Genomic DNA, 22,910 nt, shown 5'->3' with positions numbered 1-22,910 from the left:
TGACGGCATTCCCCCTTGAGGTCTACAAATGCGGAGGGAGTATTTTGTCACCTTACCTTAAGTTTTTGTTCAATTTCAGATTTACGAAAGGGACATATCCTCCACAGTGGTCAAAGATAATTATATTTCCTTTACATAAGAAAGGAAGCACAAGAGATGTTAATAATTATAGAGGCATTTCTGTGATGGGCATATGTGGGAAAATATTTACTTTTATTCTTAACAAAAGACTCAGCGATCTTGTATTTTTTATGACAAATTACCAGAGTGTCAGGCGGGTTTTCACAAAGGATATTCTTAATGTTTTTACTCTACTGCGCCTTATCCAAAAATACTTGTCTAAATCAAAAGGTAGATTTTATTGTATATATGTTGATTTTCAAAAGGCATTTGATTCGGTGAATAGAGATTTGCTATGGTATATTTTATCTACAAATTGTATTAAAGGAAAGATGTTGAATATGATACGTGATATTTATGCAAAAACAATTTCTTGTGTGAAACTTGATAACTTTTCTTTATCAGATTATTTCTAATGTCTTAGTGGAGTTAGACGAGGTTGCATTTTGAGTCCTCTTTTATTTTTTATGTTTATCAATCAATTGGAAGACTCATTACAGACGTATGGTGGTAGAGGTATATTTGTCGGAGAAGATTTCAATGATCTGTTTTTATTGTTGTATGCTGATGATCTATGTATATTTGATGATTCAGTTTTATCTTCTTTTTGTAAAAAATGGGGTTTGAAAGTTAACTTTGATAAAACTGAAATATTAGTTTTCCGAAATGGTGGAAAACCTAAAAATGCAGAAAAATGGTTTTATGATGATGTACATATAAAGATAGGTACATATTATAGTTATTTAGGTGTTGTATTTTCAAACCGATTATCATGGTCAAAATGTGTGCAAACTTTAGTCCAGGAAGCCAATAAAGCTCTTAATTCCCATTAAGCAATTACACATTAAACTTAACTCCCTTCCTTTACCAATATTGTTTCAAATGTTTGATACGCAAATAAAACCAATATTATTTTACTGTTCAGAAATCTGGGGAACCATACAAACTAAATTTTGTAAATATTGACTTGGTGTCGGGAAATCTTGTACAAATGTTGCTATTTTGGGTGAATGTGGACGCTATAAATTGTATTGTGAGACTTATGTACATTGTTTGAAATATTGATGTAAACTAACCACTATGTCAAATGAAAGACATCCTAGACAATGTTATATAGATTAGATCAAGTAGTAAGGGTTACATGGGTTACTAACATTAAGAATATTTTGTATCTATATGGTTTTGGTTTGGTATGGGAAAATCAATCTGTTGGTCACACTGATTTATTTATATGTGAATTTTCACAAAGAGGTAAGGTGAGGTGAAATTGGGTTTAACGTCGCGTCCAAGATTATTGCACTTAAATAGCGACGTGCATGTACGTGTGTGTGTTTGTGTGGCTGCTTGTACTAGACCGGACTGATGCCGATTTATAGTGCTAGCTCACTGAGATACCATGCCGCAGTTTAACATGAATACCCCACTCAGACACAGTATACTGACTCCGAGCCGACCAGTCCTTGTTTTAGCACTTTAATGCCGAGCGCCAGACAGGGTAACAACATGTACCATCTTTTAACGTCTGGTATGACGCGGTTGGGGATCGAACCCCGGACCTTCCGCTCTCTGGGCGGACGCTCTACCACTAGACCATGGAGGCGGTCCACAAAGAGGTAAAGATTGTTATATACAAACATGGCATTCACAAGTTAATGATTATAAACATTTAGAATTTTATTCGTCACTCAAAACAGCATTTGTTATTTTATTTTAAAAATCATTTGTAAAGAACTAAGAAGAATGTTATCACTGTTAAGAATTGGAGAATTAAATATCATGGTGAATATTGGAAGAAAAAGTAATATTGATTTTAATTTTAGATTTTGTCCTTTTTGTAAGAGCATCATTGAAACGGAATTACATTTTATGCTATCATGTCCATTATATGATGATATTAGACAGAAACACATTCCAAATACATATTGTAAATCTCAGTTATTTAAGCATATAAGCTCAGGCAAGCTAACTAATTTACTTCAATGCCGTAAATATATTAAAGAGGCTATTGTATTACGTTCATCCCATTTGTGATACTTGTTTAATGTTGCACCAATATGTGTATTCTATATGTCGATATTTATTTGTACATGGGCCTGTGGCCTTATACTGAATAAAGAAATTAAACATGCTAAATGTTCACAGGTGGTCTGAGTACCTGAGTATCTATAAAATACAGAATAATATTTTGATTCCAACATGACATGATTCGTTTTACTGAACAGGTGAGAGAGTGAGTGAGTATGGTTTAATGCCGCTTTTTAGCAATATTCCAGCAATATCACGGCGGAGGACACTAGAATGGACTTCACACACTGTCCGGCCTTCGGCGTGACGAGCGAACGCCTTTAACCCCTTGGCTACCCCACCGCTGAACGAAAATAAACCTATATCAATATCACAAACATTGGCATATTAACCAAACCTGATACCAAAATTATGTTGTACATGTTATGGCGTGTGCTAATCCCAGTTAATTCAACTCTCGGTCTCTTTTGAAAATAGCTCTTTGTGTATATTACAAAGTTAAAAAGTACCCCGCTTTTGCACATGACTAAAGTTAATCTGACATGACCACGACATATTTATGTATCGCTGTTTCAGTCTGTACCAACAGGGTTCAGGTGTCATCTCGCCGACCACCCCAATCCGCCACCCCATCTCCAACCTGAATCTATTTGACGGTACTCACTGTTCGTGCCTCCTTCCTCAAGATTTGCAGTGTACAATAACTGTTCACATTTTGGGGCGTTGTCGTTGATGTCCACTACAGTGATGTTAATGGTCTCAGACGCGACGTTAGATGCGGCGTCAGTGGCGTTCACTATGATGGTCAGGGTGTCTCCATCTGTCTCTCGATCAACTGTGGAGCTGATGGTCAGCTCTCCTGAACCAGAAATGTCAAAGAAAGAGGCATGCGGACCTGCAGGAGGAAATTGTCAGAGGTTATTCACATTCAGAAGGTTTTAAACAAATCATGATAATGTAGGTTATCCAAGCTAGGATAACTAATATTAAATATTGCATTATACGGTGATGTTAATTTACATATAAAACATTGACGTCAGAGAAAGAGTAAAGGGGATAAAAAGTGAATATATCAATGGATCACTGTAAATCAGTCATGACACCAGATGTCCGTGAAAAGGCAAAGCATGTCCATTCTCAACCGGTAGCCATCACAATATGCAAAAGGGTAAATATTTGTTTGTAAATGATTTTCTAAGACAAAAGCTAGTAGGGCTCACTATTTCCCCAGACCTTGACTCCAACATCAGCTGAAGAACAATTTTGATATTGGAGATATTTTGATGCCTTTGATGATTTTGAGCCGGTTTCTCTTACAAAGCACAATGGTATAGCATAGTAATGACATGATTAAAAAATGCACTGCTGCATATTGACATCAATATTTTGATCAATATTTTGACCCAGATCGATTGTCATTTGAAGAATGTCCCTGTATAAATGTTTGTCCTTTGTAACTCTACTGGCGCTTAATACCACCGACCTGACTCCAACATCAGCTGAAGAACAATTTTGATATTGGAGATATTTTGATGCCTTAAAGTGTGAGCCGGTTTCTCCTATAAAGCACAATAATATAACATAGTAATGATATGATTCAAGGGCCGGGGGACCGGTGGGGCGTGTTACAGGCCTGTGGACCGGTGGAGCATGTTACAGACCTGTGAACCGGTTGGGCGTGTTACAGACCTGTGAACCGGTTGGGCGTGTTACAGACCTGTGGACAGGTGAGGCGTGTTACAGACCTGTGAACCGGTTGGGCGTGTTACAGACCTGTGGACCGGTGGAGCATGTTACAGACCTGTGAACCGGTTGGGCGTGTTACAGACCTGTGAACCGGTTGAGCGTGTTACAGACCTGTGGACAGGTGAGGCGTGTTACAGACCTGTGAACCGGTTGGGCGTGTTACAGACCTGTGAACCGGTTGGGCGTGTTACAGACCTGTTGACAGGTGAGACGTGTTACAGACCTGTGGACTGGTGCAAGGGCTTACATGTGCTATACCAAGATACATAGGGCCGGTGGACAGGTGGGGCGTGTTTACAGACCTGTGGATAGGTGGGGCGTGTTACAGCAGGAGGACCGGTGGAAGCGCTTACATGTGCTATACCAAGATACATAGGGCCGGTGGACAGGTGGGGCGTGTTACAGACCTGTGGACAGGTGAGGCGTGTTACAACAGGAGGACCGGTGCAACGGCTTACATGTGCTATATTAAGATACATAGGGCCGGTGGACAGGTGGGGTGTGTTACAGACCTGTGGATCGATGGGGTGTGTTACAGCAGGTGGACCAGTGGGGCGTGTTACATCACCAGGAGGACCGGTGTAAGGGCTTACATGTGCTATATTCAGATACATAGGGCCGGTGGGCAGGTGAGGTGTGTTACAGCTGGTGGACAGGTGGGGTGTGTTACAGACATTTGGACAGGTGAGGCGTGTTACAGACCTGTGAACCGGTATGGTATGTTACATCAGGAGGACCGGTGCAAGCGCATACATGTGCTATATTAAGATACATAGGGCTGGTGGACAGGTGGGGCGTGTTACAGACCTGTGGACCGGTGGGGCGTGTTACCTCAGGAGGACCGGTGTAAGGGCTTACATGTGCTATATTAAGATACATAGGGCCGGTGGACAGGTGAAGTGTGTTACAGCTGGTGGACAGGTGGGGTGTGTTACAGACATTTGGACAGGTGAGGCGTGTTACAGACCTGTGAACCGGTATGGTGTGTTACATCAGGAGGACCGGTGCAAGCGCTCACATGTGCTATATTAAGATACATAGGGCCGGTGGACAGGTGGGTCGTGTTACAGACCTGTGGACCGGTGGGGTGTGTTACCTCAGGAGGACCGGTGTAAGGGCTTACATGTGCTATATTAAGATACACAGGGCCGGTGGAGAGGTGAGGTGTGTTACAACTGGTGGACCGGTGGGGTGTGTTACAACAGGAGGACCGGTGTAATGGCTTACATGTGCTATATTAAGATACACAGGGCCGGTGGACAGGTGGGGTGTGTTACAGACCTGTGGACCAGTGGGATGTGTTACAGACCTGTGGACCGGTGGGGCGTGTTGCAGCAGGTGGGCCAGTGGGGCGTGTTACAACAGGTGGACCGGTGGGGCGTGTTACAGCAGGTTAACCAGTGGGGCGTGTTACAGCAGGTGGACCGGTGGGGCGTGTTACTGACCTGTGGACCGGTGGGGCGTATTACAGCACGAGGATCGGTGCAAGGGCTAACATGTGCTATAATCAGATACATATGGCCGGTGGACAGGTGGGACGTGTTACAGACCTGTGGACCAGTGGTGCTTGTTACAGCAGGAGGATCGGTGCAAGGGCTTACATGTGCTATATTAAGATACACAGGGCCGATGGACAGGTGGGGTGTGTTACAAACCTGTGAACCGGTTGGGTGTGTTACAGACATGTGGACAGGTGAGGCGTGTTACAGACCTGTGAACCGGTTGGGTGTGTTACAGACATGTGGACCGGTGCAAGCGCATACATGTGCTCTATTAAGATACATAGGGCCGATGGACAGGTAGGGTGTGTTACAGACCTGTGAACCGGTTGGGCGTGTTACAGACATGTGGACAGGTGAGGCTTGTTACAGACATGTGGACAGGTGAGGCGTGTTACAGACCTGTGAACCGGTTGGGTGTGTTACAGACATGTGGACAGTTGAGGCGTGTTACAGACCTGTGGACCGGTGGGGTGTGTTACAACAGGAGGACCGGTGCAAGCGCATGCATGTGCTCTATTAAGATACATAGGGCCGATGGACAGGTTGGGTGTGTTACAGACCTGTGAACCGGTTGGGCGTGTTACAGACATGTGGACAGGTGAGGCTTGTTACAGACATGTGGACAGGTGAGGCGTGTTACAGACCTGTGAACCGGTTGGGTGTGTTACAGACATGTGGACAGGTGGGGTGTGTTACAGACCTGTGGACAGGTGGGGTGTGTTACAGACCTGTGCACCATTTGGATGTGTTAAAGCTGGTGGACAGATGGGGCGTGTGAAATCAGGAGGATCGGTGCAAGGGCTTACATGTGCTATATTAAGAAACACAGGGGCGTGTTACTGACGTGTGGACCTGTGGGGCGTGTTACTGACGCGTGGACAGGTAGGGCGTGTTGCAGACTTGAGGACCGGTGGGGTGTGTTACAGCAGGAGGACCGATGGAAGCGCTTACATGTGCTATATTAAGATACACAGGGCCGGTGGACAGGTGGGGCGTGTTACAAACCTGTGAACCAGTGGGGCGTGTTACAGCAGGAGGACCGGTGCAATGGCTTACATGTGCTATATTGAGATACACAGGGCCGATGGACAGGTGGGGCTTGTTACTGACCTGTGGACCGGTGGGGCGTGTTACAACAGGAGGACCGGTGTAATGGCTTACATGTGCTATATTAAGATACATAGGGCCGGTGGACAGGTGGGGTGTGTTATAGATCTGTGGACAGGTGGGCGTGTTACAGACGTGTGGACCAGTGGGGTGTTTTACAGCAGGTTGGCCGGTGGGGCGTGTTACATTAGGAAGACCAATGCAATGGCTTACATGTGCTATATTAAGATACAGCAGGTGGACAGGTGGGGTGTGTTATAGATCTGTGGACAGGTGGGGCGTGTTACAGACGTGTGGACCAGTGGGGTGTTTTACAGCAGGTTGGCCGGTGGGGCGTGTTACATCAGGAAGACCAATGCAATGGCTTACATGTGCTATATTAAGATACATAGTGCCGGTGGACAGGTGGGGTGTGTTACTGACCTGTGGACCGGTGGGGCGTGTTACAACAGGAGGACCGGTGTAATGGCTTACATGTGCTATATTAAGATACATAGGGCCGGTGGACAGGTGGGGTGTGTTATAGATCTGTGGACAGGTGGGGCGTGTTACAGACGTGTGGACCAGTGGGGTGTTTTACAGCAGGTTGGCCGGTGGGGCGTGTTACATCAGGAAGACCAATGCAAGGGCTTACATGTGATATATTAAGATACATACGGCCGGTGGACAGGTGGAGCGTGTTACAGACCTGTGAACCGGTTGGGCGTGTTACAGACCTGTGGACAGCTGAGGCGTGTTACAGACCTGTGAACCGGTTGGGTGTGTTGCAGACCTGTGGACCGGTTGGGCGTATTACAGACCTGTGGACCGGTTGGGCGTGTTACAGACCTGTGGACAGGTGAGGCGTGTTACAGACCTGTGGACCGGTGAGGCGTGTTACAGAAGGTGGACCGGTGGGGTGTTTTACAGACCTGTGGACCGGTGGGGTGTGTTACAGACCTATGAACCGGTGGGGCGTGTTACAGATCTGTGGACAGGTTGGGCGTGTTACAGATCTGTGGATCAGTGGATCAGTGGGATGTGTTACAACAGGTTGACCGGTGGGGCGTGTTACATCAGGAGGACCAATGCAAGGGCTTACATGTGATATATTAGGATACACAGGGCCGGTGCACAGGTGGGGTGTGTTAGAGACCTGTGGACCGGTGGGGCGTGTTACACCATCAGGAGGACCGGTGCAAGGCCTGACATGTTGAGATACACAGGGCCGGTGGACAGGTAGGGTGTGTTTCAGACCTGTGGACCGGTTGGGTGTGTTACAGCAGATGGACCGGTTGGGCGTGTTGCATCAGGAGGACCAATGCAAGGGCTTACATGTGATATATTAGGATACACAGGGGCGTGTTACTGACCTGTGGACCAGTGGGGCGTGTTACTGACGTGTGGACAGGTTGGGTGTGTTATAGACCTGTGGACCTGTAGGGCGTGTTACTGACGTGTGGACCGGTGCAAGGGCTTGCATGTGCTATATTAAGATACATAGGGCCGGTGGACAGGTGGAGCATGTTACAGACCTGTGGACAGGTGGGGCGTGTTACAGACCTTTGGACCGATGGGGTGTGTTACAACAGGTGGCCCGGTGGGTTGTGTTACAGCAGGTTGACCGGTGGGGCGTGTATCATCAGGAGGACCAATGCAAGGCCTTACATGTGCTATATTAAGATACACAGGGCTGGTGGACAGGTGGGGCGTGTCACAGATCTGTGGAGAGGTGGAGTGTGCTACAGGCCAGTGGACCATAGGGTCGTGTTACAGCCAGTGTAATGGTGGGGCCTGTTACAGCCAGTGGACTGGTGGGGTGTGTTACTGCAGGTGCACCAATGGAAGGGCCTACTTGTACTGTATTTAGATAAACATGTCCGGTGGACCGATGGGTATGTTACAGCCAGTGTACCATAGGGGCGTGTAAAAACAGTCACTGTATCGGTGGGGTGTGTTACAGCATGTGGACCGGTTAGGTGTGTTACAGCAGGTTGACTGGTTGAGTGTGTTACAGCCAGTGTACCGGTGGGGTGTGTTACAGCAGGTGGACCGGTGGAAGGGCTACTTGTGCTGTGTTTAGATATACATGTCCGGTGAACCGATGGGTATATTACAGCCAGTGTACCATAGGGGCGTGTAAAAACAGCCATGGTACCGATGGGGTGTGTTACAGCAGGTGGACCAGTAGGGCATGTTACAGCCAGTGTAATGTCTTGGTGCGTTACAGCAGGTGGACCGGTGGGGTGTGTGACAGCAGGTGGACCAGTGAGGCATGTTACAGCCAGTGTATCGGTGGGGCGTGTTACAGCAGGTGACCAGTGGGGCATGTTACAACCAGTGTACTGTCTGGGTGTGTTACAGAAGGTGGACCGGTGGGGCGTGTTACAGCCAGTGGACCGGTGGGGTGTTTTACAGCAGGAGGACTAGTGGGAGTGGTACTGTATTAAGATACACAGGGCATGTTACAACAGATGGAATGATGGGCGTGTTACAGCTGGTTGATCGGTGGATGGGTCTACACGTGATGTATCAAGACAGATAGGGCCGGTGGACCGGTGGGGCGTGTTACGGATGGTGGACGAGTATGACGTGCTACAGCCGGTGGATCGTTGGTAGGATCCCACAAATTAAAATCCTACTGCACTCTAAGGTAAGTTCCATGATAAAAATCTCTTGGCACGTACCCAAGGAGTCAGATGCCTTTAAATAAGCGTTCGAAGACCCACACATTACAGCTTACAGGGAAAAAAGGCACATAGTGAGACATTTTTATGATAGAGTCCATCATACTTCCTCCACTCAAACCACAAATTAGTGGCCGTACAGTCACAGACCTGGATGACAAGAAGCCTGCAAACTCTGCACGAACGTATTGAGGAGATACTCAGATAGGAGTTACAAGACAGGCAAGAAATCTAAATGTTACACACATATTAGTTGTCATTAACTTAATAGGCTTATTAATCTGCTTGAAATGCGGGAAACAAAACGTTTCTTCAATAATCGACTCGAGTACCTTTTGGCTACCGATTTTTAATCGCAGCATACTTGCGAATGGATGGTATAAAATCCTGCTGGGGAGCCACGCAGGTAACAAAAGTACTGTATGTCCCCGTACTGTTTACATTCCTTTGATGGTAGGGTTTCAGGAACTATTGATATGCATAACTTGACCTAGTCTCAATATGGTGAAAATATAACTGACGTACCTTAAAATTTTAACTCACTCACTAACACACTATAAAACCACTTAAAGTCATTTAGAAAAAAATAGTCTCAATACATCATCAGGGCTTGAAGCTCTGTCTTAGAGCCTTGAGGACCTCTCATCGCTCTTTGACGCTAATTGTATGATAAGGTCATTAGCATACATTGATACTGCACATGCTTGGCCCTGTAATATATTGTTTGCACGTCGTTGTACCATCCCACACGACCAGTTATATACACGCGAGTATACTTGCCGCTTAAACTAAATGTTAAAGTGTCCCCTTCGTCAATATCATTGACTTGAAAAATTCCCGCTACAGCCGTCCCGATCGGCAGCCCTTCATACATTCTGCGATCGGCGCTGACAGAAATGCTTGGGTTGACGTCGTTGGCGGGTTGGACTGTGACAGTCAACGCCTCGGTTACCGCATGCAAGCCGTCAGAAGCACTAAAATAGATGTGGTGTCAATCAGCGAGGTTGTAGGCCACAGAGAGCCACAATGAAGTTACAAAACATCAGTTCACCTTGCAGAATCGAACTGGAACCCATGGAACATGTGGCAACTGACACGTCCTGTCAGGTACAGCCGCACAGTCTTGTAGCTAGGTCCCCTCCAACATGGACAAGACAAGTATCATTCACATTGCAATAGCACAAGAAGTTTGATTTACAGTGATGGGGCGTTATCTATAGAAACATATTAGCCCCACAATGTAAAATAAATATCATCTACGTAGATGACACTTTAATCTGTGTAGATGATGCTTTCATTTACGTAGATCATCCTACTCACATCTACCTATATGATATTATTAGCTGCACATAAGAGAGTATTTTCTGCTGTCGATATATCGACTTTGGTAACAATAGTTTCCCCAGTTTTATATAACCGCGGCTTAACTAAAAATGGCCGATTTGTTTGATTCTCAACCTTGACACGTCTTTATTGATGTAGGACCTGAACCTTCAATAAAAAGATTCTTCATTTAAATGTGTCGAAAGTACTGACCAGAAATTAGCACCAGGTCAAGTCTGGTCATGTGGTCATGTGATATTTGACCGACTCTAATATTTCCTGATTTCCTAAACTTGGCCATCCATTTATGATGAACTTTTAAAGGATGTACATTAGTTCAAAACCATTAATATTTGTTTGGCGAGAAGGATGAGGCACGCTGCACCCTCTTATAACCCTAATAAAGAGTTGCTCCCCAAACTACAAAGTCGACTTAGCTTTTCAAAATAATCAAAATTCGTTAAAAAATAATTAACTCTTTTGAAATTGAATCTTTATGATGACGTCACGTTCTTGTTGTTTCTGTTGATTCTGAGCCAGAAATGCACTGGTCACTCTGAACATGCATTTCGTGTAAGTAAGACAGACGCAACTAAAGGTCATTATGCAGAATTATAGCGAAATTATATATTTATGCCATAACATCGTTCAAGTGGGAATAAATCACTCGAATCGTGTTGACTAATACCAGGTTTAAGGGTTGAAACGTGAATATGAAGGGGTGTATAAAAGCTAAACCAAACGAATAGTCGTCAACTTCATATGAAGCACTTATGGTACAATTCTGCAGTTTTGTCAAATGAATTTTTGTGTGTTTTTAGCGCTCTGACATTTTGACAATATAACTTACCTCAGTGTGTTGTGAAAATTCCGAACATGCCCAATGAAAAAAGTCGACCTACATGTTATCAAACATTTAAATGAATTAACTTACTTTTATTTAAAATATAAGTCTTTGTATAAACTACATGAGTAACGATATGCACGATTATGATAACATATACGTAGATGACATACATGAAAGTATCATCTTCGTAGATGATCTTATAGTTTAAGAATCTGGTACTAATACGCTTCTATAGTTGTCTGAAGCTTGACCTTAAACAGATACCGACATAAAATATAGCATGATTGTGTAAATGATGTCGACCTCAGCAACATTTTGATACTTACGTTACTTGCAGTGACAGGCAGGCTTTGGATCTGTCATCATAGTCTAGTGCACTCTGCAACAGGATAAGGTTACCGGTTACGAAGAAAGAGGCGGCGTGGTCTCCTCCTAGCGTTAACGTTGGAGTATCTCCGTCAGCGTCTGTGATTGTCACCTCCACCACAAGATCGCCAGCGGCCGCTGATTCGGACATCTTCACGTTATGGACCACGGTCATCACAGGGGCGTTGTCATTTGCGTTTGTTAAGGTAACTTTCATTGTTCCTTCGATTTCAAGCGGTGTTGCACCCCCGTCCACTGCTTTGACAACCATTTCGTAGAAAGCTACGCCTCCCGTGCCAGTGTCTGAATCAAGAGGCTTCCCCACGTACACGTTACCGCTAGTACTGTCAACAAAGAACACACCACTGCCGTCGCCGCCTGAGTCTGGAAAATGAAGAAATGCCAACTTGAACGAAAGGAAAACAGAAGCAGGAGTTTCGGAGGAAGATTCAGTACATTGCTTATTGTTGGGAGCAGTACATGTCCTTTCGACTCGACCCTCACCTGTCGTGATAGAGACCACCTCATATTGGACCTTGCCATCAGGGCCGCGATCCTGGTCCGTGGCAACCAGACTGACCAATATGGAGCCTGGGCTCGTATCCTCGGCAATAGTGACGTCCACGAAGTTACCCCCTGATGACGATGGGCTGGTAAACACGGGAGTAAATTCATTTTCTCCCGTTACCTAGAAAATAGGATCCACATTTCACACCACATGACAACATTTCATGTATTGTTCCATTAATGTATATTCTCACTTGTAATTTTTTCACCTACATGTTCGTTAACTACAAAGTGGTTTGCTATGAAGTACGAACTATATATTGAGTCGAATATACCCGAATGAGAAGTGGTCGTCTGTGTTCAAATAAACTGGGCGGCGAAAGAAAGTATAGGTCGCGTTCCATGATCGATCAAATAATAACAAGAAGAGGTTTTGTAATGAATTAAAATATAATCTAGGGAGGGTTAACAAATGATTGATCAACCACAGTTTGAATGAAATTGTGCAATCACAAGTAATATAAGTCCAAGGTAAACAATGGTTGGGTAAGAAATTTCATTTTCAAAAGTTGTCTGAAATGTTACCAAAAACTTGTCACACACACGACAAGTTCATTGTCGACACAGTTGCCTTCAATAGCGTGTATGACCTCCAGCTGCCTCAATGCCTGCTGTGATACGCAGCCTCATCGATGACGTCAGTCTTCTGATGACGTGGACTGGAATCCGTTGCCACTCGTCTCTCAGGGCCTGCTGCAATTCTTGTCGGTTGACGGGAGGCTGATGGTGTGCTCTAATCTGTCTGTCAAGATGTTCAATAGGATTCATATCGGATGAGTGGGCAGGCCAGGGCAAAACGTCAACGTTCTGCTGGTTTAGAAAGTTCCGAGTCAGTCTTGCAGTATGGGGCCTGGTATTGTCGTGTTGAAACAATGTCCCGTGCTGTTGATTTTGTAAGAACGGAAGCACAACTGGCTGTCCCTGTACTGCACAGCGTTCAGGTTTCCCTGTATAATCACCAAATCAGTCTTCTGATCTCCATAAATACCGCCCCACACCATGACACCTCCCCCGCCGAATGCATGGACCTCTCGAATACACGCCGGAGCCAAACGTTCCACTCTGCGTCGATAAACTCGTTCTCTGCCATCATTTCGAAACAAGTTAAACCGACTTTCATCAGTAAACAGCACCCGACGCCAAATTCTCACTTGCACGCGTCGAACCTGCCTTGCCATCGCAGTCTCAGGCGTCGATGTTGAACAGTCAGTACCATTCCTCGGAAAGGACGATACGCTCGGATTCCAGCAGCACAAAGTCGTCGTATTACTGTACGTTGGCGAATGGGATGTCCCAACGCTGTTGCTGCCGTCGCCGTCGCCGTCGCCGTTACGAATCTGTTTTGCTGGTGAATGAGTCGTATCTCACCGTCTTCCAGTGGTGTTGTCACTCGGGGTCGTCCGGTTCTAGGCCTGTCCTGTGTGCTCCCTGTCTGCCTGTACCGTTGAATCAGCCTGGCTACTGTCAATGGTGTACAACCAATCCTTCTGGCAATATGGAGCTGTGTTGCTCCCATTTCAGCCACACCGATGGCTCTCTCTCTCTGCTCCTGGGACAATCGTGAAATTTCTTTTGTGTGCTTTCATCACGTGTGGTTATACCCTGCAGACAAACGCATTTATACAGCTATACGTGCAGTTTATGCCATAGGCGGGAAACCTGTTTCACCATTTTTTGTCACCGCAAGAGCGCCGTCAAAGGAGGCGCGTTCGGATGAGGTGTTTTTTGGTACCTGTTCCTTGGCAGTCGTATTCCCAATACCCACTTTCCACTAGTTATCGCTGTTTTTTAGAAAAATTACAAATTGCCAACCTATACTTTCTTTTGCCGTTTAGTTTATGAGTCAATGAGGATAGAGAAACACACAGTGGCTAATTCGTCACAGTATTTGTATGACAAAACAGCAGAAACAGGGTTAGGGAGCAACCATTTGACTATCTGTGTAGAGTTAAATTATTGCTTCAAACATAAACAGGTGTTTATTCATTTGGTATATGAATGGAAATGTGTTTCAGTTTTTGTCTTCAGGCGAGCAGGATTGAACAGCTTCCCATCCGATCTTGTGTAGAGGTAGACAGTTGACAGTCCAAATGCGTGTTTCAAGATGACTGCGAAGAAGATTTCAAAAAGGATAGAGGAAGTGCCTTTCATGTCCACAGCTCTGCTTTACTCCACCGCAGAAGTGGCAAAAGTCAGTGTAGGTGCCGTCCAAGTGCACAGAACCTTTCATGTCAGTGTGGACTGACTAGATCCTACTGAGAAGCCATCTCGGCTCCCAAGGTCGAAATCTTTCCTATGCAACATAGAATGGCTGCTTCCGAAGATGTCGGATTGGTCTGCCCTGAATCCACACTACAATTCGGGATACACACTGTCAGCATGTTTCTGTAGTCTGTTCAGGACCACACCACAAGCAAAGAGATTTCCTGCGATGCTCAGCGAAGAAATCTTGGGATAGTTCTTGTACATGTTGCAGTTCTTTGACAGCCGACGCTTTGCTTTCTGGTTTGGTCAGAATAACGTATGGTCTCTCTCACACAGAGTTTCAGTGACTGTCAGACGTGTTTCCTGTATGATGGCGATGTACATTTGCTGTCTTCGGAGTTGATTGTTGAAGACAGCAGTCTTGCGTACATCACTCATCTTCCACAGATTCGTCGACAATTCAGTCATCATGATGCAAACATTCCAGCACCCAAACCTATATAACCTATATTCTTGAGTTTGTTGTTTACTGCTTTATGTCTTATTTGGTGCACGGTTTACAGTCTGCGGGTCAGGTTGGTCAGAGCCCGAAGCCTGGCAGCCCTTTCTGGCTGGAGCTGCCTATTGTGAGGCAGGTGATTGCTGTCCAGTGAGATACATTGATCCATCCAACCATCGGAAGCAGCCCCTGGTGTAATTTACTGGTGTAATTTATCTACGCCGATCAAGCTTGGCTAATCACATATATATGCTTGCTTCCTGGGTTGTGCCTTCTCTGTGTCGGTTGCGGTTTGAAATGACAGTTTTCCATCTCCAAGAAGACGAAATCCCCCGCCCGAAGCATCTGGTTGTGAAGAGCCAATATCCGTTCGTTCCTAATTCCGTCCCGTCTTGAACAGTCTTGGTCAGGTCACACTTTATAAAAGTAGTTTTTAACGAAAATTTGACTCCTCAATATTTAAATACCATTGTCCGCAAGAAAAAGGTAGATTTTGTTTTTGCAATGCGAGGAAAAACACCCTCTCCATGAAAATCAAATGGTTGCTAGCTTATATGTTGCTTTTACTTTTCATTTGATATTCATTATTCCTATATCTGGTTAAAATGAAAGAACATTCAGGTTAACAGTATCATTGAAAACCCTTAAAGATACGCATTACCGTTACAATAAATGCGAGATTGTCTGTTCTTGGCTCTCCGTGGTCCGGTGTGTCCTGCACCACCACGGTCAGGTAGTATCGATAGTTAGTGGCAGCAAGAGCTTCATAGTCGATGTCGTCTGGTGTTCCCCACAGCTCGAAGCCGTCGAATGCAAACACTCCACTGTCATCACCGCTGGTGATATTGATCTGCAGAACTGTGTTGTTTCCCCCATCGCTGTCGGTGCATGTGATCGCGTCCTTCAGTTTGACATAACCTGGAGCATTAATTATATTCAGCGTATAAATGGTAAGTCACAGAAAACCTTAAGCTATTTGTATATGGCTATTCTTAATTGTACTACTATTTTTTCTAATCAAAAGGACAGTTTAAATCGCAAACCATTTTACATGAATTTTAACCATTAATGCTAGGTGCGCCTATTTAGAACATGCAGGAATTGTCACTTCAATCTAGTTCATAGCTAACATTCACCTACCTCCCGCTAATTCCTTCACCTCCACCTCATACACATTGTGTTCACATTGAGGAGAGTTGTCGTTGATGTCCTCCACAGGGATGCGCAACGTCTCCGTCGCACTGTGTCCGACGGCGTCCGTCACGGTAACATCAAAGACAACGTCTCGAAGACTAAAGCTGATTCGATTTACTATTTTCAAGTCTCCAGATGCTGTTGTCGTAAAATATGACGCATCAGCTCCTGCAGAAGTATGGCACTCAAACAGTTAAATGAGCCACGGATAGCAGAAGGACAACACTCTCGCAACAATCACTCTCAGAGAAGTCGATATAGACGGCATAAGTATGTCATTGTAATGGATTTTATGGGTAGAATATAACTATTTGAAATTGTTACCGTTTAGGATTCAAACATATAACATATATCTCCAAAAGAAGTAGAGTGAGTGAGTTAAAACTCACATCGGCAGTATATCTACCTTATGGTGACAAGAATACGTTATGCAATGATATGATATGACATAATACCACATTACAATCTATCAACGGTGGACAGTATAACAATTAGTATATCTCAGTTTGGTCTTAAAAAATATTCAGAGCTGTAAAACAGTTGACTATGTTTTGACATTAGAACATTGAAAAATGATATTTGTCAGCAGAGCAACTAAAGTCACTAACACCTGCTACCTGAAAGTAATTTGCAGATTTTGGAACAGGTTTCTGCAAACAAAAAATGTTAATGCTTGTCCCCAAAGGCGCCCAACGTCAACAAGTTTCCTCGTCCAGGGTCGATTAAAATTGAAAGAAAGTATAAAGGAAATCGAACACATACAGCCAATCATATCGCTGTTCACTTGCACCAGGCCACCTGAGCACACCTGCAATAAACTGTTCGTTTTAATATTCCCTACTTTTTAGACAGCATATATTATAACAGTTCACAGAATTGATATAGTTCCCGATACTTACTGTCAGATCAAACTGTATCCGATCCTCATGAGTCAAGTGTGTGTGTAGGTGTGTGCAGGTGTGTGTGTAGGTGTGTGTGCAGGTGTGTGTGTGTATGTGTGTGTATGTGTGAGCAGGTGTGTGCAGGTGTGTGTGTGTGTATGTGTGTGTAGGTGTGAGCAGGTGTGAGTGCAGGTTTGTGTGTAGGTGTGTGAGCAGGTGTGTGTAGGTGTGAGTGCAGGTTTGTGTGTAGGTGTGTGCAGGTGTTAGTGCAGGTTTGTGTGTAGGTGTGAGCAGGTGTGTGTTGGGATGTGTTGATGTAGAAGATACACGCTGCAGTATCATCACATTCCTATTTACGGAGGTCATGTGCAGTGTGAAATCTACCTTTTATTTTTTACTCTCAGTTAAAGTATGCCCTCTGATCTTCTAATGAGGTATGGCAGTTTCTGGTTTAGTTGTATATACACTGAATAAAGTCATACATGCGATTGAGTGAGTAAGTCATAAATAACCGTCACATCGGCGGTCTCTGATCCATATAGTAACGAGAACAATAAATATATAAAAGTCTGTCTCAGAGGACAGTAGGATGTCAGTAAGATATCACAAATAGAACCAACCATTTCAAATACAAACACATTCTAATCAGGACATACGTCAATATTACATTTCATGCCACTAAAATACGAGCTATACATGACTGGCAAAAAGTATCTGCTTTGAACAGGTATGGCAGTAAACTTATTTTGACTATGAACCGACCATTACATATAGTCAGAACTATTGCCAGTGGTGATCACCTCTAACAAAAGAGACAGACATTACAAACATACATACGAACAACACAACTATATTGATCTTATCATAGGTAACTTTTAGTGACTCGTCTAGAAAATGACCAATGTCTCAGCTCTCAGACGTGAGTGCACATTTCGTAGATGCCAGTACCCATGAACGCACCTGCTAGACTATAGGTGAATGTGTCTCCCTCGTCCGCGTCGTTGGCGACAAAGGATCCGGCGAGGACAGTGTCAACGGGCGTCTCTTCAAACATTTTAAAGTTCGTGTTTACTACTATAACTGGTGTTTCGTCGTTGACGTTGGTCACCTTCACTGTTAGGGGCAAGGACGTCGTAAAAGTGCCGTCGGTAGCACTAAAGAAAGACGTTATAAACTATGTAAACAGGAATCGTATGATGTCCGCTACCCCTGTGGTACATGAGGACATAGTTACCGGATAACCTTTACTGAGGAACCTTTAAACACAATACACATTTACTAGTCCAAGCAAAGGAACAGATGACAATGAACTGAGAATGTAGGTCCAGACGAGCAAGTATATAATTATAGCGACATTTAGTATCTGGTTACATTTCACGTAGCCCTTTGGTGATAATCTTTGCTGGAACACATTTTCAGAAGAAGCTTAAACAGGTTACCAATCTATCTGTAATTTCCGTTCACGTTTACAGTGGTAGTACAGTAGACAAATTGAATGCAAATCGTTTTAAGTTTGGTCGACAGTGAAAATAAGTCAGTGTCGAAGAAAACAGCAACATTTCCTACATTTGGTATAGCTGGCTTATATACGATGTATCTAGTATCATAGTGTTTGTATTGATGTCTTCATATAGGTAACAAATACCATACTTGCATCAAACACGTGTATACCAGTGTCATATACCAAAGCTGCGTTTCATTTCAAAGAACATCGGTACCCATAGTAATGTTCAATTGCGCCAACATGACAGTACACCGTTCACAGTGTTTAAAAAATAACACCTTTTACTGTCAATGCCATCTTGGAAGGTTTTCAGTCAACTCAGTAATTTTGATAAGATTTTGATAAGAAGCTTTTGTACGTTAGAAGTCTATGATTTAAAATCACATCGTATTTACACACCGACAGTTATGCATATATATATATATATATATATATATATATATATATATATATATATATATATATATATATATATATATATATATATACACATATATATATGTGTGTGTTAAACACATTGAAAGACATTAATATTGTGTACAAGTTTTTAATTATACCTGAACATAACAGTTGCTCTGTTATGACTCTGTTTTTACATATCTTTCTGAACTGTATATTTTCTCAAACAGTGAAAATCTAAACATGACTCTACCTGACAACTACACTGTAACAGGTCCCTGTCTCGAAGTCCAAAGTTGCCGCTGTCACAAGATCCGATCCACTTGTCGTAAACATCGTGCTTTCTGTTGTAGACAATGTTAGTGTGTCGCCGTCACTGTCTGTAACAGTCAGCTGCAGAATAACATCACCCACGGAAGCGTCTTCAGCTACTGTCACCTCAAGTGGAGCGTTTTCGAATGCAGGAGCATTGTCGTTCACGTTGCTTAGAGTTACTCTCTGTGAGGCCTGTACACTCTTTGGCGTGACGCCTCCGTCCACGGCCTTAACCACGATGTCGTAGTGGGAGACTCCCCCTGTGTCCGTGTCAGTGTCCAGAATGTCCGACGCTCTAAGTTCCCCGTTCATACTATCCACCAGGAACTTGCCGCTTCCATCACTGCCATCACCTTGAAACATACATATTCCAGAAATGCTTAATGCGTTTCACTATTTCTTTGTGATTCGTAAGCCCACACCTCCTCAAAAGGTAATCACAAATTTGACGAATCCGAGATGATACCAAGGATAACAAGTTTTCTTCAACGACCTCATACGCCAATGGAGAATATAACTTACTGGCTGTGACAGACACTATCTCATAAGACAGCGTGCCGTCTACACCATGATCACCGTCAGCCGCTGTGTACGTCACAATGACGGCGCCATGTTGGGTATCTTCAGCGATAGTTTCTTCAGGAAACGACCCTGCTGTTTCAGCGGGCGAGCTCCACACCGGGGCATGCTCATTGGCAGACGAGACCTGAAGTGATGGAAAAGCTGCTGTGATTAAGTCTACCACTACTATTTACGTTTATCAAATTACAAGACGATCACGATTCTACAAGGACTATGTAAAAGAGTGTGCAGGGAAGAACGACTACTATGGAGTCCTTGTTTCAATGTGACAACATTCCCCTTTCACTTATCCTCTGGACGAAGAAATCATACCCGCCCCTCTACTCAACTACCTGTCCGTTATAGGTACATGGACTAATCCTTGACGATCTAGATCACTACCTGAACAACGGTCTAGATCAAGACCCCCTCCTACATATGCTGTACCTGAACAACGGTCTAGATCACGACCCCCTCCTACATATGCTGTACCTGAACAACGGTCTAGATCACGACCCCCTCTTACATATGCTGTACCTGAACAACGGTCTAGATCATGACCCCCTCCTACATATGCTGTACCTGAACAACGGTCGAGATCACGACCCCCTCCTACATATGCTGTACCTGAACAACGGTCTAGATCATGACCCCTCCTACATATGCTGTACCTGAACAACGGTCTAGATCATGACCCCCTCCTACATATGCTGTACCTGAACAACGGTCTAGATCATGACCCCTCCTACATATGCTGTACCTGAACAACGGTCTAGATCATGACCCCCTCCTACATATGCTGTACCTGAACAACGGTCTAGATCACGACCCCCTCCTACATATGCTGTACCTGAACAACGGTCTAGATCATGACCCCTCCTACATATGCTGTACCTGAACAACGGTCTAGATCATGACCCCCTCCTACATATGCTGTACCTGAACAACGGTCTAGATCACGACCCCCTCCTACATATGCTGTACCTGAACAACGGTCTAGATCACGACCCCCTCCTACATATGCTGTACCTGAACAACGGTCTAGATCACGACCCCCTCCTACATATGCTGTACCTGAACAACGGTCGAGATCACGACCCCCTCCTACATATGCTGTACCTGAACAACGGTCTAGATCATGACACCTCCTACATATGCTGTACCTGAACAACGATCTAGATCATGACCCCTCCTACATATGCTGTACCTGAACAACGGTCTAGATCATGACCCCTCCTACATATGCTGTACCTGAACAACGGTCTAGATCATGACCCCCTCCTACATATGCTGTACCTGAACAACGGTCTAGATCACGACCCCCTCCTACATATGCTGTACCTGAACAACGGTCTAGATGATGACCCCCTCCTACATATGCTGTACCTGAACAACGGTCTAGATCACGACCCCCTCCTACATATGCTGTACCTGAACAACGGTCTAGATCATGACCCCCTCCTACATATGCTGTACCTGAACAACGGTCGAGATCAAGACCCCCTCCTACATATGCTGTACCTGAACAACGGTCTAGATCACGACCCCCTCCTACATATGCTGTACCTGAACAACGGTCTAGATGATGACCCCCTCCTACATATGCTGTACCTGAACAACGGTCTAGATCACGACCCCCTCCTACATATGCTGTACCTGAACAACGGTCTAGATCATGACCCCCTCCTACATATGCTGTACCTGAACAACGGTCGAGATCAAGACCCCCTCCTACATATGCTGTACCTGAACAACGGTCTAGATGATGACCCCTCCTACATATGCTGTACCTGGACAACGGTCTAGATCATGACCCCCTCCTACATATGCTGTACCTGAACAACGGTCTAGATCACGACCCCCTCTTACATATGCTGTACCTGAACAACGGTCTAGATCATGACCCCCTCCTACATATGCTGTACCTGAACAACGGTCTAGATCATGACCCCTCCTACATATGCTGTACCTGAACAACGGTCTAGATCATGACCCCCTCCTACATATGCTGTACCTGAACAACGGTCTAGATCATGACCCCTCCTACATATGCTGTACCTGAACAACGGTCTAGATCATGACCCCCTCCTACATATGCTGTACCTGAACAACGGTCTAGATCACGACCCCCTCCTACATATGCTGTACCTGAACAACGGTCTAGATCATGACCCCTCCTACATATGCTGTACCTGAACAACGGTCTAGATCATGACCCCTCCTACATATGCTGTACCTGAACAACGGTCTAGATCATGACCCCTCCTACATATGCTGTACCTGAACAACGGTCTAGATCATGACCCCCTCCTACATATGCTGTACCTGAACAACGGTCTAGATCACGACCCCTCCTACATATGCTGTACCTGAACAACGGTCTAGATGATGACCCCCTCCTACATATGCTGTACCTGAACAACGGTCTAGATCACGACCCCCTCCTACATATGCTGTACCTGAACAACGGTCTAGATCATGACCCCCTCCTACATATGCTGTACCTGAACAACGGTCGAGATCAAGACCCCCTCCTACATATGCTGTACCTGAACAACGGTCTAGATGATGACCCCTCCTACATATGCTGTACCTGGACAACGGTCTAGATCATGACCCCCTCCTACATATGCTGTACCTGAACAACGGTCTAGATCACGACCCCCTCTTACATATGCTGTACCTGAACAACGGTCTAGATCATGACCCCCTCCTACATATGCTGTACCTGAACAACGGTCGAGATCACGACCCCCTCTTACATATGCTGTACCTGAACAACGGTCTAGATCATGACCCCTCCTACATATGTTGTACCTGAACAACGGTCTAGATCATGACCCCTCCTACATATGCTGTACCTGAACAACGGTCTAGATCATGACCCCCTCCTACATATGCTGTACCTGAACAACGGTCTAGATCACGACCCCCTCCTACATATGCTGTACCTGAACAACGGTCTAGATCATGACCCCTCCTACATATGCTGTACCTGAACAACGGTCTAGATCATGACCCCCTCCTACATATGCTGTACCTGAACAACGGTCTAGATCACGACCCCCTCCTACATATGCTGT

General features: G+C 44.7%; 1 protein-coding gene across 1 annotated transcript in view; it reads right to left on the bottom strand.

The window, feature by feature from the left end:
• Positions 1–22,910, bottom strand: part of LOC139477658 (cadherin-23-like) — a 60,630-nt gene that overhangs the window by 21,424 nt on the left and 16,296 nt on the right. The window contains exons 8-16 of the mRNA XM_071260035.1: positions 19,789–19,972; positions 19,205–19,619; positions 18,009–18,202; positions 16,114–16,335; positions 15,635–15,891; positions 12,207–12,390; positions 11,663–12,086; positions 9,947–10,140; positions 2,810–3,040 (exon numbers count right to left, since the gene is read on the bottom strand). Of these exons, the coding sequence (XP_071116136.1) occupies positions 2,810–3,040; positions 9,947–10,140; positions 11,663–12,086; positions 12,207–12,390; positions 15,635–15,891; positions 16,114–16,335; positions 18,009–18,202; positions 19,205–19,619; positions 19,789–19,972 (2,305 nt within the window). The remainder of the gene's footprint in view (positions 1–2,809; positions 3,041–9,946; positions 10,141–11,662; positions 12,087–12,206; positions 12,391–15,634; positions 15,892–16,113; positions 16,336–18,008; positions 18,203–19,204; positions 19,620–19,788; positions 19,973–22,910) is intronic.

This window comes from Haliotis cracherodii, unplaced genomic scaffold (assembly GCF_022045235.1).
Source record: "Haliotis cracherodii isolate W230 unplaced genomic scaffold, xgHalCrac1.p SCAF_34, whole genome shotgun sequence".
Taxonomy (NCBI): domain Eukaryota; kingdom Metazoa; phylum Mollusca; class Gastropoda; order Lepetellida; family Haliotidae; genus Haliotis; species Haliotis cracherodii.
Note: the sequence above shows the minus strand (reverse complement) of the source record. Positions and strands in the feature narration are given on the sequence as shown.